General features: G+C 33.7%; 1 protein-coding gene across 8 annotated transcripts in view; it reads right to left on the reverse strand.

Moving 5' to 3' along the window:
* TSK (tetratricopeptide repeat (TPR)-containing protein) overlaps positions 1-16,146 on the reverse strand; it is a 133,906-nt gene that overhangs the window by 46,090 nt on the left and 71,670 nt on the right. For all 8 annotated transcript variants that reach the window (XM_089822968.1, XM_089822964.1, XM_089822969.1 and 5 more), the window contains exon 12: positions 2,073-2,185. In XM_089822968.1, the coding sequence (XP_089679094.1) occupies positions 2,073-2,185 (113 nt within the window). The remainder of the gene's footprint in view (positions 1-2,072; positions 2,186-16,146) is intronic.

Consider the following 16,146-nt stretch of genomic DNA (forward strand, 5'->3'; position numbering starts at 1 on the left):
TCATACGTAGTACCATGTAAGTCAACCATTGACTATCAAATGACAAAGATGAAAGAGTCAAAATTCATTTGTTCAAATTATAAATATGATGTATCATACAAATCAAAATGATCATGATTACAATGAGTACAGCAGCATGAAACAATGTATCATGGCAATATCAAAGTGAGTACAATACTACAATCTACAAAATGTCAATAATGAGAATGTAAGGGTGGGAGCTTTCTACCAAGAGAAGATATGAGTATGGTGAATATCATATGGTTGATTATTGATATTATTGGCCATACCATACTCCTGATGTTACCATGAGGTCACAATAGTACATTGTGTTGTTTATTTGGATAGAAATCATCCTCCCTATTTAAGGAATGTTAATGATTGCACCTTCGATCAGATGATTCCAATCGATGAAATCAAATGTTTGAATGACCTATCAGCCTTAAACATTTGATATCTATCCTTCTCTATTATTATGATGCGGCATTATTATTGAATAAATTATTAAGAAGATATATATATATGTGAGATATATTATGCATATATATAATATATTATATGTATATTATATATATGAGATATATTATGCATACATACGTACATATATATATATATATATATAGAGAGAGAGAGAGAGAGAGAGAGAGAGAGAGAGAGAGAGAGAGAGTCTACATATGAATTACTATCATATATTATAATCATGATAATACATTGAGTATATATCATTTGTGAAATATGTTAAAGCAATAACTAATATGAGATAAGATATTAACAAGAGACTTGTCTCTATGGGAGACGTCTCTTCATATTATATGCATATTAATTGGAAGAGTAACTTGAAAAACACAGAAATCAATAAGTGCTATTGAAAGTTATGGCAGCAACATAACATACAGATTCTGTACATACATCTGGAGAATAGTAAATAAAATTTTGTAATTCCTATTTCCTATCAATCCAAGTAAAATTAACAAAACAAAGCATACATTGTGTAAAATACTAACAAGGATATTCAAAAAAATCTTGATAACATGCAAGAGCTGTACAATTTAAATTCATAGGGAACTTAATTTCATAATTTTCGAAATGCTGGTTCAGTATTCTTTGATTTGGGAATGAAAAGTCAGTTCTAGGGATCAGTTAACAAGCAATATTAAACCCACTTATCGTTGGGTAAAGTTGCAGGGATATCATAGCCACCATCTGATTAAAACTTTAGCAAAAGCATGATTTACATAAACATTTTTTTCCTATTCATCATAGTATTTGATTTGTAATGTTTGTCCCTGTACTTTAACTTGCGCATGGTTCTCTCAGTCTCTTGTAGAATGGTTTCTCTCATCTTCTGCCATCATTTAAAGATACGACCATACATTTTGGAGATGTAGAGAGAAACCATAAAAACATTTCAACAATACTTTCCCTCTTCTATCTAGTATGTTGATATAAACTGGAATTATGCAGCAAAGACAATACATTAAGCTCAGATTACACTTCTTTATATATACACTTATATCTTGTTTTTGAATTATAGCTATAAAATTCTATGAATAGTTATATTTGGCTATGCATAGCTGAGGTCGCTCGCGTTCATTTATTTTCAGACAGCGGGGTTGAGCTATGCTCCCACATCCTTTTACATATATTATGTTAGTATTTGACAAACTTATACATTTAAATGGAGACATAAACTGTATAATACTATAAATATATTTTAAATAAGTGAACATGATACTATTCGAGCACTGTTCCAGCCTTGAAAGGATGGTTGATGATTAATGCTGCATTGATGATTTTATAGTATTCCTATAGTTTACTTTTGCTGGTTTTCAATCTCTCATTTGGTAGGCCATAGGACTAGAATAATCAATGTGAGATGTTAAATTCTGAGCTTAACCAACAATACAGATTACATGCACATAAACTTTCATGTCTTCAGATGATTGACGGAGGGGTCACAACAGGAATAAGAATTTAGGCATACAATTTCCATCCCAATTCCTACATCTAAATGTAAGGACTGTGGTCAGTATAGTTCAGATAAAGACTCAAATATGACAATGATTTCAAACCTGTAGCAAAGCACTAGCCCCTAGTTGATTGTCGTGAAGATCTAGTGTCAATCCCAAATTTCTGCTGTTTGATGCTGCAATCATTTCTTGTATGCTGTGCACAGTTTGGTTTCCTGAAAATACAAAAATTATATAGCATGTCATGCCTGTCAAAAAAAAATATGGAGTGGGCTACATATGAAAACATGTATCTCTAAGTTATGTGATAGAAAAAATTCTGTAATTCACTTGCATATAATTATCTAAAATTTCAAGCCATGACAACTGCCTATGATTGCAAAAATACATAACTTGTACCAATATTAGCAAGTTGATATAATCATGCAGTTCACATGGAAGAATATTTATGACTTCCAAGGACAAAATGGATTTAAACACCTGTTGTTGGTCCAACACTGGAGGACCCCTTACCTGTTCCTAATGGATGAACATTTAGATTACCTAGGGTTTAAACACGAAAACAACCCAGAAAGCAGTACACTGTACATGTATGACAACAATACATGGGTTACTTGGGCAGTGCCTTAGACAACCCATAGCATATGTAAGCAGGAAACATCAGTATGTGAAAAAATTAGGCTTAGTTATTTCAACTCTTATATTTTTTAGGCACATTGCATGTACTATTTTTTTTTAAAAACATGTTGAAGCATAAAGATTCATTTAGAAATAGTAAAACTCATGACAAATCCAACATATCATGAAGATAAGATAAGATAATGATATTAATGTCCAACAAATGACCACAAAAGGATCTATGGGACTGAGACCTTACAACAAGATAGCAAACAAAAGCAAGAGCACCAAACGGTGTCTGAGAAAAGCAAGCAAGAAACAAGAAACAAGAAGAGAAGAGAAGTGTCAAGGCAAGAACTAGGAGTCCTTCGTTGGCAAAAAGAAATCAGCCATAGAAGGATATGACTGCAGGTGAACATGAGCCCTGATCTGTCTATGAGAGCTATTGGAGGAGTGTCTCTGTCGGGAGAAACTGTTGCAGGGTCTAACAGACCTAGAGTGACCGGTGTTACTGCATGGCCTTTTCACACCCCATCATAGAGAGAAGGGTGAGAAAAAGGCAGTAAAGAGCTGATTAGAGGTATGTCAATGAGGAAGTAGTGACTATAAAGTACTGTCGCGAAGCAACTACTAAGATCCAACATTTGTCTCTTTATATGCAAGATTGACCTTGGAGATCATGTCCTTTACATGCATGAACCAAACCAAACAAAAAACTATGGCCATTAAGACACTAATGCACAAATACTTATACTGGGGTTTGAAACAATGTCAACGGTGCTAAGCCAAGTTTCTAGGATGGGGAAGGCAGAGGACGTGGGGACAAGTTTCTAGAATGACATTTTTTTGGCCAAGTTTGGGGACAGTTATATAAATAGAGGAATATTTTAAAATATATAGGGAAATCAGCATATTTACTTACATGCATATGAAAGCACAACATTTAAACATCATAGAACATTATCATACAACACTTCAATAGTCAAACTCAATGCTCACTATGCATGCATAGTTCAGAGTTCATTGTAAATATGCATTTGCAATTTAAATAAAAGCATACCAAATTGAAATACACCCAAGAACATAATTCAGAATTTATTGTCAATAGCGATAAAAACAATAATCCACCTTCCAAATTGAAGCACAATACTATCATTTAGGTCTGATCAATTATAAGTGTACGCATTGTAGGCATAGCATTAAAATTGCTTTCAAAGACAATCATTTGCATGTTAGTGCTTGAACATGAAATAACATTCCTAAGAAATACTAACTTAAGAAACATTTGAAAATTTGTTGGAGTTGATTTTTGCAGTTTTGACACTGACTCTAGAAAGGGCTTTTATAAATAGTGGATGAAATATATTTCTTCCAATGCTCTTCTCACTCTAGACCAAATTCACCAATGATCTAAACGAGGGTAGCACTATTAAACCCTTAAAACTACACCTCAAGTTTAATGTAAGTGGATCAATTTTAATACAAAGATCTTTGTTATACAGTTCCGATGATGATATAGGTTTGTTATAGCAAGATGGCACCTTGATGCAACATCCAATATTCACCAAATCTTCACAAAACAAACCTAGCACTGATGTGATGCCACAAAATGACATAAAGGTACATGTTCCAAGTTTGTAATGCATTTGTCAAACTTCCCAAAAGCTTGCAAACAACCAGCTATATGATTCTAACCATCTAGCATGAGTGTTGGAGATTGTGAGCAGCACGTGTGTTTCATTCTTTTCTCGAAATCTCATACGGAGTCATGGAAAGACTTTGAGTTTTCATGAATTCCTAGGTAACTAAAAGTTGTTGGTACATTGAAGGTTATTTTTACATCTAATCTTTTGTTTATCAATATTATTGCTCCAACTCATACTTTATAAATAACTTACACCATCAACTAAGGATTGTGTTGCAAAGGTAACATTTGTTCTAAAATAAGAGAATAGAATAATTGTAATGCTTTGTTTTAGCTTAGTATACATAAAAAGGTGAAGTACTTTAATGATTCAAGTAGCAATAAGAAGTGGGAACCTTCCTTAGAGAGACTCTATCTCACATGTTATGATTGAAACCACTCTTTTCTAATTGATCCTTCAAATTGTCGGTTGCAAAACATTGACCCAACAATGAGTCTTATTGCATAATGTTGTGTAATTTTTTGTGGTTTACAACTTCACCGCCAAAAATGTATCAACATTTCTACTTTTGACAAAATGTAATAAATAGGTCAGTTTACCACCAGTAGTTGAAACATTATCATTATAATAAGTTTGTGTACAATATACTACACAACCCTTCATAGTATCCCTTCTAGGGAGTTGGACCAATCTTGAATTTGTTCTAGAGGGCAAGCAAGTTTCAAGCTAATTTTCAAACCACAAACTTATTACAATATTACATAGTTTCTATTCATTCTCTCTTCGGTCTTTTCTTAATGGTCACTCTCTTTGTAATGCTTCCATAAACTCCTTTTGTTCGTTATGGAAACTTTATTTTTCACTCTACCAGAATGTTTCTATTTCCTCTCCCTCTTCATTATAGAAAAAATCTCTTGTATCTTGCATATATAGATCATGCATGATCTTTATTTAATGACACATTCATTATTTTACCATAATACAACTATATTATAATTCTTCGAAATATTATTGAGGAGGCTCGGCATTGTTCCTCGAAGGTTTATTGTTGTCTTGTGGATTTCCACAGAGCTTTTGACTCTATTATGAGGACAGCCCTCTTTCAAAGAATTTGTGACATTGATATATCTAAGATTCTATTTTCAGCTATCTTGACACTTTACGAGAGAGTTCTAGGTCATCTTAAGACCCCTGTAGAATTCTCTAATTTCTTCAAGAGCGTCATTAACATTAAGCAAGGTTGCCCCGTGTCCCCTACTTTATTCGTTATCTACACTAACAAGCTCAAGGGCTTTCTTTGGGAACACTCACATGCTGAAGATGGTTGCCTACTCTACAAATTTTTAATGTGTATTCTTCTTTTTTATTAACGATGTTGTTTTTTTGGCTTCCTCTACGAAGGGTGTACAGACACAACTTCATAGTCTTGCGGCCTATTGTGATTTACAGTTGTTGACTATTAATTTTAGGAGAACTTAAGGTGATGTTTCCAACTATCTTAATTAGACTTCTCACATACATTTGTTTGTCAGGGGCGTGATCTTGTCTTACACATACCTATTGTTTAAGTTATTTGGTCCCAAATTCAGCTCGAGGCGTGCTCTCAAGTTGTCAATCAACAAGGGGTATAACCATGTGGCCACTTTTGAGAGACATTGGTTTTAGCATTACTTCTAGGTCACTACATCCAAGATGAACCTCATGGACTCTCTAATCAAACCTACTATTCTTTATGGCTCTATAGTTTAGGGGGCTTACTTTTTGGAGCCTGATTGGGCTTTCCTATAGGAAGTTTCAAAGGTGTTCCAAGTGCACTGCTAACTTTTAAACATATCCTTTTGTCTCAAGATTTTAATATGTTGCTATGGTTTTCTAGCGGAGTTTTGAGGTCTCCTATTGGGGCACCCTCCCCCTATTTCTTTTTCGTTGCTGCTTTTTAACTCTCGTTGTTGTTTTTCTTCAGACGCCATTTTTTGTCCCTACTGTGGGCAGTCCTAATTCGTGGTCTTTTGTGCAACATTAATAAATTAATCCTATCTAATCTTACTACCACAATCAAGCTTTACTACATTCGTTTAATTATATATCTTTGTTCACCCACTTGGTGTGCACCACAATTGAGTGATATAACTTGACATTTTTGCATTAATCAATTCCATAAAGTTAAAATTAACAAATCTAGTCAGCTAACCACCAATACCTTTCTAGTTGACTACATTGTCCCCATTTCAATCTTTGTATGCTCTCATCTTGTCATAATGTTGTTTACAAATTTTTCTTATAGATTCGGTATCCATACAATTTGTTATCCCTGAGTTGTGCTCTGTATTGCTCTATCTATGCATTTTTTTTTAAGGTTTTTTGTTGAGTAGAATCCCAAATTGTTTGTTAGTAAGAGTTTTTCTTCTGTCTACAAATGCTCGATTTTCGTAAACCTTCGTGTCCTTTCTTCATTTTTCTTTGTGTTGCAAATAGTCTTTAGTCTTGTTTTTTCCTTAGGAGAATAGCCCTTGGAATTTTGCTCGTCTCGAGCTAACTTAGGTCAAAATCGAAGTTGTGTAGCTCAAGTTATAAGGGAAAAAGTGGGGTTTTTCAGGACTACTGCATATCTCAATTGAAAAACCTCATAAAAGTGGGGTTTTTGTTGGTAATTGCATGATAAAAAATTATATTTAATCTCTAAACTGGATTTTTTTATCCATTTTAAAATTTCAACTCATTTTGAGTTCATTTGATCATAGTTTTTAATATTTTATGAAAATAGGCTATTTAAAGTATATTATTTCATGTTACTTTATTGAAAACTATAGTTAAATATTAAGTTTAATTACATAAGACATCTTAAATGCATTTAAGTGAGGTTTTTATTATTCATTGCATATATCGACATGCAAATCACTATATGAAAACCCACTTCCAATAAATTATAAGTCCCAACATCATTAAAGAGCACTTTTTAAATGTAAAACACATTTTAATGTGTATAATGGGTTTTTAATATGCTTTTGCATATTTAAAACTTATTAAATCAATATAAGTTGAGATTTTTAATCCATTTACACATGTTGCACATATAAGTTCTATTGTCTTGCATTTTGTCACCACAAAATGTTGGTAACAGCACGAAACTTTTCCAAGCTAGTTTTGAGTTTCTCTAAACTTGAATGTGATATTTAATTGCTTAATGTGGATCGATTGATCAATTTCAATTCAAATATCAAATTGTTTTACTGAAGGCCTTCATCAAGTCTTATTCGTTTTGCTTTCTGTCAAGCCTTTACTTGATTTTTGAAACCTTCATCATCCATTCTTTGCTTTTGAGTTTGTGTTTGCTTGCTTTTAGTCCTTTGGTTTTGCTCATGTCATGCCTTTCGTTTTTCCCTTTGATCGGTCTAACCTAGAGGTCAATCAGAGTTGTTAGTCTAAAGTTATACCCGTTTTAGTGCCTCAAGAGTGGACATTTTAGGTGCAACAGCACGAATTAAAAATATGATGTTATATTTTCAATTTGACATTCACTTTTTGAAAAATATAACATTATATTCACTTTTTGTTATGTTTTTAAGTTACTTTTACTTTAAATTTATAACTTAAAGTGACTATAGTGCACTTTATGTTATAATTTTAAGTTGAGTTACTTTTTTATTTTTCACTTAAAGTAACAATATAACTATATAGTTTCATTTTAATTTTTTGTTTTAAAAATCAAATACTTATTGAAATGTTACTTTAAAATGATGTTTATGTATTATATTTCATAATATGATAAAAAATATTGTTTATGACCCATTTTGTAACATTTTTATAATTTTAAGTGAGCTAAATAACTTAAAGTCTTCATAAGTGGACATTTTATATGCAATAATATGTAAAATCCATCAAAATTTGACTTTTTACATGTCATTGCATATAAAGTTTACTTCGGTGGACCTTTTTGATGTCATTACATCAAAAGTTCATCATAACTAGAACTTTTTGATGCTATAACATGAAAAATGAAGTTTTTATGTCTAAACATCTAAAAGGTGAGTTGCATTTTAAAATATGCATTCTCCTCCAAAAGGTCTGATTTTACTTGGATGCATATTTTAAAACATGCTATGCACCCACAAAACTTTGATTTTTTATCAAAACCATGTTTTAAAATATGTTGTGCCCTCTAAAAAGTCCAATTTTGAAAGAATACATGCATTTGCTCATTGTGAGAGATTTACTTGGTGGATTTGCATGAAATCTTCTCCATTGAAGGCGTTTTTACTTGGCAATGACTTTCCTTGAATCAAGAATGGATTTAACATGCTGAAAATTGTTTTTGGGAGCTCAATCCTAGGGCACATTTTTTAAGAAAACTCCAATTACCTCCATTTTTTGTCATAACTTGAGATTTTCTCAATGGATTTGCATGGGATTTGTTCCATTGGAGATGCTTTTCGATGGCAATGATTTGTCTTGCTTCTAAAATGGATTCATTTACCTCAAAAACATTTTTGAAAGCTTCATAATGGATCACGTTTTGAAGAAATTTACAAAAAAATCCATTTTTAGTGCATGTTTTTCCTCCCAACCAAATCGATTTGGCATATTTTGGGGATTACATTGCATTGTAGTTCACGTTTTGGTGTTTAATGATCAAAATGTTTTGATCTTGCAACATGAAGAAAAACATTTCTTGCCAAAAATGTCTTGCAAGCATGAACATTAAAAAACGTTGGAATATGAAACATGAATAGGGCACATTTTGACATCTCCTAGCAACTTCTCCTTATTTGCTGCCCTCTCCCATTTGAATTTGCAAAGCTGGAAAAAGTCTTACCATTTTTGGAGAATTTTTCAAACATTGGAGCATCTTTTTCCTTCATTTTTGGCACTTAATCTTCATGTAAGTAGACTTTTTCTTGCTTGCTTTAAATTCATGCTTATCTTGCTGATTTTATGCATAAAATTACTTGATGGTTGTCGTTCGTAAAAATCTCTACCATGGAAAGTGCATTTTTCCTTTAAATATGAAGTTTTTATTCATTTTCATGTTTTTAGTTCTTTCCCAAGTCCCAATTTTGAATTTGAGTTTTGAAGTGCATTGCATCTTGACATGTTTGAGTTATTTTTCGAAGGTACGTTGTTTCTTTTTGTGTTTTCCGTTTTGTGCTTGCTTTCTGATTTTCTCCACTTGGAGAAATTACAAGTTCTTTCCCAAGAACTTGTTTTTGCTTCATTACATGCAAAAGAATTGTCATATTCCACTTTCCGTTTCCATGTCACAACACTTCATCTCTCACTCAACAAAATGCGATTACATGTTTTTCATCCCATTTGTCATCCACATATGCATGTAATCCCATTTTCCACTTCCATTTTTACCCATCTCACTTTTCGCTTCCATTCACACAATAAGATTACACAAAATGTCTTATGTGTAATTGCATCAAAAAGGTTCGATCTTGATTAAAGTCACATTTTGAAAAATCAAAAAGATGTCATTTTCACTTCCCATGTACTTTTACTTCTCCTTTTCACCAAAAGTGACTATAAAACTCATTATCTCACTTCCATTTTCCATTTCCATCTCTTCACACGCATTTGTGCTTCCATGAGTAAATGCATGTTTCCGCATATTTTCATGCTTTCCATCTTGACCTTCATTCGAACATACATGTGAAGTCTATCCTTCACCAACATTTGCATCTCATTTCACCCTCCAACTCCCGTTACATGTTGCATTTACATGTACTCATTTTTCATGCAATAATGCCTTGAAAACAATAAGTCACTTTTGAAATCAGCAATTTTCACTGCATGCATTCCCATGCATTTCACCTTCACGCATTCTCATTTCATTTCATTTTCCATTTTCTCACTTTCATTATGCTTTCCGTTCACTCCATTCCGCTTTCCATTCCATTACATATGCATATACTTTCTCTTTGAAGTCATTTTGACAGATTTGTGAAGTCTCCATTCCATTTTTGAATCTTCATTGCTGATTCAAAATTTGATTATATGGAGATCCCTTCTGATAATGTATTTATGTATTGGGATTTTTGTGTTGCAGCGCAAGCATATGTCCTCGTCATCCAAATCCAAAGGCAAAATGAAATATCAATATGATAAAGAATTGGCTCATGCAACTCTTTCTTCAGTCATATCTATTTTGGATAACGTGTTGGACACGAAGATTGGTCATGTGGACGTGGTTGATTTTCTACAAAGAGTTGAAGCTCCGGCTAGTCATGAAATGAAGCGCATTAGGAGAAGCAACATTTACTTGGTATCTATGTTTCCTATGGCAACTATGAAACCTGACTTCGTTTATAGATGTGCTGATTTGACTAAAGGATCATCATTGACCTGTTGGAATGAGCAAAAGAGTAATTATCAAAAGTATGTCAACCTTTACTGGTTAGACAATAAAAGAAGCAATTTCTCCAGATGGCCAAAGACTGTTCATCGATCAAATTTCAAACAAGAGAATAAGGATCTCATCATCCTTCTTAGTCGAATTTGTGGCCTTAAAGATTCTACTGATTTTGAGCGATGAATGTATAAATTCATGCTTCAAATTATGAAGAATAAAGACCACATATTTTGGGGAGAACTTATCAGTATTGCACTCTGCCAACAGATATGTAATGTGGGAACATCAATACCTTTCTACATGAATTCTTATCTAGTTTACATCACTGCTGCCATGGGATCTTTCTCTGGTCTTTCTACTAAACGAGATCGTCTTCAAGTTCCTATTTGGAATTACTATGACCAAATCACTTTAGCAAATAGTGAATTCCACTACAAAAGAGTCCAAGATGCCTTCTTTAGACATTTCCGATGCTTGTTTGATAACCAATTGTCTATCAAAAGAGTATCTGATGCAGCATGAGAGAAGGTGAACCAATACGGCTGTATTTTTCTTCAGTTTCCCACTTTCACATACTTGAGAGTTGGATATTTCAAGGGAGAGTCGTATACCTTACCTAGGTATGGTACAGATCGAATCATCTTGATGGAGCTAGCTAGACAGCTCATGGACGTGCAGAGTGATCAGCATGCTTCACATAGGCCTAGTTTTGGCATAACCTCAGCTAAGCCTTTGGCTATTGGCAGTTATTCAATCATTTGTGCCTAAAGCAAAGAATATGGAAGCAAGGTTGCAGTTCATTACCTTGAAGAAGTTCAAGGCCAAATTTGATTTTGACTATCGAGAAATGAATTCTCAAATGAAAAGAACCTATACTCATGTTCATCACATCAAAGACATCTAGATAGATATGAGGACAGAACTTGACATCATGAAGATGGATTACTACAGATGAACCTTACAGCAAGTGATTGATCTTAATATGTTGGAAATCCCTTCAAATTTTCAAGTTGAAGATGATGGCGACATCCTTGATCCGGAGTTTCATCAAGCCGACTTTGATAAGAAATGTCATTTTCCTATCCAATGGCAACAAAAGGAAGGTATATCTATCATGGACAAATTTCAATCCATTCTAGTAAACACCAACAAATGGTTGAAAAGTAAAGGCCTTAAAACAGTAAATCCTAAGATGGGCTTGGATAGTGGAAGTTTTGGTCATCCTAGAAGGAAATCACAACTGGAGATTACAAGGAAAGATGGTGCCTCATCTTTTGATGCCAAGGGTTCCCTCAAATTCAAATTGAAAGGCGGAAAAGGAAATAAATCATCTCAAGTTCCTAAGCCAATTCAAGAATCAATAGCAAAATCGGAAGAAGAATTGGAAACAGAATCTAATAAAAGAGATTCAGATGAAGAAGGGGAAATCATGATCATATCTATTCCAAAGCCTGCACAAGCCTGTACGTCTTCTATACATGAAGAACCCTTTTTGCATGAGGTTGATGAAAATGTGGATTCATTTTCCACTGTTTTCACTCCTTCCATTCCAGTCTTGGAGGTTAATATCATGGCTCTTCCTATTTCTTCTGCTACTCCTCGAGTCCCTGCACATGAACAATATGATCACTTAGCAAATGTGTTTGAAGATTTTCCGACTCTTACCAGTGGTCAAGTTTCCCAACTTGATACATCTTTAACAAGATTTGAACTTTTCATGACTTCTCAACATGTTCCTATGCCTTCATCGGTACAGACTGAATCTTGCTTAGTCACTACGAATATACAATCTGGATCAATGCCAATAGTCTCTACTGTGTCTGCTTTTGTAGATGAAACTTTCAGCCTACCTGCATGGTTGAGTAAAATAACAACAAAGAGAAGGAAAGTGGTTGTTCCTCCTAACAATCTTCCCGTTAAGAAGACTAAATCCAAATATTTGAAAGATAAAATTGTTTCCAGAATTTTGGTTGATTTTGATAAAACCAAATTTGTTGAGGTTGCTGAGCCCTTGGTAGATAAACATGTCGAGGAACTTACTCGTTCTGACTACAAGTTTACTAAGGTTGAAGTTGGAAAGCAATCACGTTTGGGTTGTTTGCAAGATGCTCAAGATGCATTGGCTAATGTATCAAAAAGCAATCATGAGCTTTGGAAAAAGAAAAATCGACTGAAACAGGAGATCTCTCATTTGAATGATGTTATCTAGAAACAATCTTCTCAGAGTGTTGTTGTTACGTCTCAAATGTCTAAAGAGAGAAGGCTAATTGAAGCTACTAAATCTTGAATACAAAAAATCATTTCTGAAGGAATTTGAGCCATCATAGAGATATTTGTAGTTCTTAGGCATGTCAAAGAGATGAATGAAATGCAGCAAAACTTAATTTCTTCTTTGACTCAAGAAGCAGATAACTTGAACAAGTCCTTGATGATTCGGATGAAATGGTGAAATTTGATTTGGATGCCTTAGTTTCATGTGAGATTCTTCCGTCATGTGAAATGTTCTTCAGATTTCAAGGGCTCATCGATTACAAGAGGAGACATTAAAGAAGCTGATCACAAAGTTGCAAGTGGCCTTTGGAGATTGTCAAGCAGTTGAAACAAGTGTTACTTGTGATTTGGAACAGATGGGATGTCATGTTACTGATGAATCTGGTAAACTTAGTCCAGCAGAGATAGTAATTTAGAATATACCAACAGGATCAATGCTGATGTAGATTCTAAAGATTTTGGTTCACATACGATGAACAAGTTTGTTTTGTATAAATCCTTGACAAAACACTTGTTAGATACTACGGCAGCAAATTCCAAAGTTGTGCAATCAGCATATGAAAATGCAGTGAGAGTTGAAGCCATATCAAAAACTATGGAAATTGTTGATCTTCCCACAATGCGTGACATCATTGTCAAATTCAAGGCACTGAGAAACAATCTTTAAGATTTTTGTTTTGTTTTTATTTCATGTTAGTAGTTCTAAAGAACGCATTACATGAAAAAGCATAATTACATGTAATGCAAGTTACATGTATGTAAAAGGATGTAATGGGAGTTGCATGTGCAGTTGCATGTAACCCTTTATTTTCTTCTATAGTTAGACTAAATCAAAGTTGGTTGAGTTGCTCCCACTTTTTCCTCTATCTTTTTCTCAACTCCCATGCCTATATAAAGGAGTAGCCCCTCATTGTAAAATCATCATTATCTTATGTAAGAGAGCTCTGGAAAAATTGTGCCAACAGAACTTTGTTTGTGTAAGCACTATTTTGAAAGAAAGTGAATACAAAGAAGCATTTGAGACTTAACTTTGATTAAGTGAGATTGTTATTTGTGTGAATTGTACGCTTTGTCTATAATTCATCCAAGTTATCTTTGATTCCTCTTATCTTGTGTTATTGGTAATTGTATCTCGTGAATTGAATAGAAAAGTGTTAAGAAGCAATTAAAGCCAGAGCTTTGACCAAAAGCAATTGCGGAAGTGTATCTAGCTAGAAGCTTTGCCTGTAGCTTATATTTTCCTCTTAATTCACAAAATAGCTAAGTATTCTTAATTTTAGGAGTCTTTGTGTCCTAATTGTAAAGCTTTTCATATAGAAGTAGGACCAGACTTAGAGCCAAACCGGTACATTTTCAGCTAGCCTTTGAGTTAGTGAAGGTTTATCGGTATCACTATTTCCAACTCTTGATAGAAGTGTAGTTAGAGATTCACCCTGCCCATTACTTGCTCTACGAGTAAGTGGCTTCCTTCTTGAAAGATAAGAAAAAAGGATATTGGTAACACCCATTTTATAAAAAGCTCTCAACTTCTTGCTTACATTGAGTTGATCCAAGGAACAGTGAAAAGGGGGAGCCTTCCCTTTAAGATAGGAGAGACTTTGTCTCACACGTTGTGGCTGGTCATCCTATTTTGCAACTAGATTTTTACCCAAAACTGTCGGTTGCAAAATATCCACCCAACAAGTTCATTTTAAAGTTTTAATGCACAAGTGGAGATTTTGAAGCCTATTTCATATGCATTTTCAAAATTGCAACTTAAGTGGTTTTTGAGATCAATTTACATGTTATTATAACATGCAAATACATATTTAAAGTGAGTTTTCACTTAAGTGAACCAAAAGTGGTGAAAACACCCGTTTTTCACTTAAAGATCATAAGTGGTGATTTTTCATGCAATAACATGTAGTTAATATGTTTTTCACTTCTGTAAATGCATTTAAGAAAGAGTAGCATTTTTAGACCCATTTGCAGATCATTTAAAAATGCAAATGGCTTCTAAAAACCCATTTTCATGGCTTGTAGTGCATTAAAATCCAAAGTGGTGATTTTTCTGGCCATTGCATATGTTTTGAACATGCAAATGCAACCAAAAAGTGTTTTTTTATCAAACACGTCAAAGTGGCAATTTTTAGCCCATAAAAACATGTTTTTGGCTCTCAAAACTTCACTTTTTTGGGCTTTTTTCACTAAAAAGGGGTTTTCCAGCCTTCAAATGCTCACATCTTAAGTATTTCTTGGTGGTTTTTTACAATCTATAGGTCATTTTTGTCTTTCAATTACCCAAAGAACACATTAGGCTACTCAAAAAGGGAGTTTGTTGAGTGTTTCGTTATTTCTTAACCCATTTAGGGAACGTGTTTGCTCAAAAACGCCCTAATTTTGAGCAATTTGTACCATTAAAATAGTAAGTATTTGGATCAAGATAAGTTTGAAAGCATTTCCTATCCTTCATAGCTTGCATTCATGTCTTTTAAATCACTTGATATGCTTTGGACGTCATTTTCCAAATTCTTTGCACATTGCACAGTGCTTAGTCAAAATCGTTAATGCATGTAGCTTCGCTCTAACATTACTGGGATTAAAATATATGTATGTATATTTGTACAATAGTATGATGCACACACTGTTATACATATATGCATATGTATGTGTTGTATGTATTCATTCACAGTTTGAAACCGATGACATATATATTATCAGAGATCATTCAGGCATGATCAAAACTACTTTTGATTCCTTTGATATTTAGATCATGATTGATCAATCCTTTATATCGGGCTGCAGATTTAATGATTGGTAATACACTTAATTACTTTGGTTTAGGTCAATAACAAATCGTAAGGATTAGTTACCTCCGAATGGGTGTGAGAATGAGTGTCCATCTCTCCATTCCGAGACATGGCCATTCATCCCCACACCCCTTCCACTTGATATATATCCAATCTGTTCGAAGTAAACAAGCCATCAAAATCTATTAATGCAAGCACTTCAAAGGATCGGAGGAAATTCTGAGTTCAATAATATTGTTTTATCTCTATTATTACTCCACTAACTTCTGCAGATTCTGGAAGCGAATCAATCCATTGGCATTAGTGATCATACCTGCAACACAACTGTGCATCAATCCACAAATTAATAAAATCTGGTAAGAAATTTTACATGGTATCAGAGCCTTGTTAAGGAGAGATCTCATTAAGTTTAAGAGATCAGATTTCACATTAAATTGCAGTCTATCTATTCTCTACAAGATAACATACACATAATGATTTGAACACCACCTTGCCAGTAC

This window comes from Cupressus sempervirens, chromosome 3 (assembly GCF_028749045.1).
Source record: "Cupressus sempervirens isolate cs-2001-9-10 chromosome 3, ASM2874904v1, whole genome shotgun sequence".
In the NCBI taxonomy this organism is placed as follows: domain Eukaryota; kingdom Viridiplantae; phylum Streptophyta; class Pinopsida; order Cupressales; family Cupressaceae; genus Cupressus; species Cupressus sempervirens.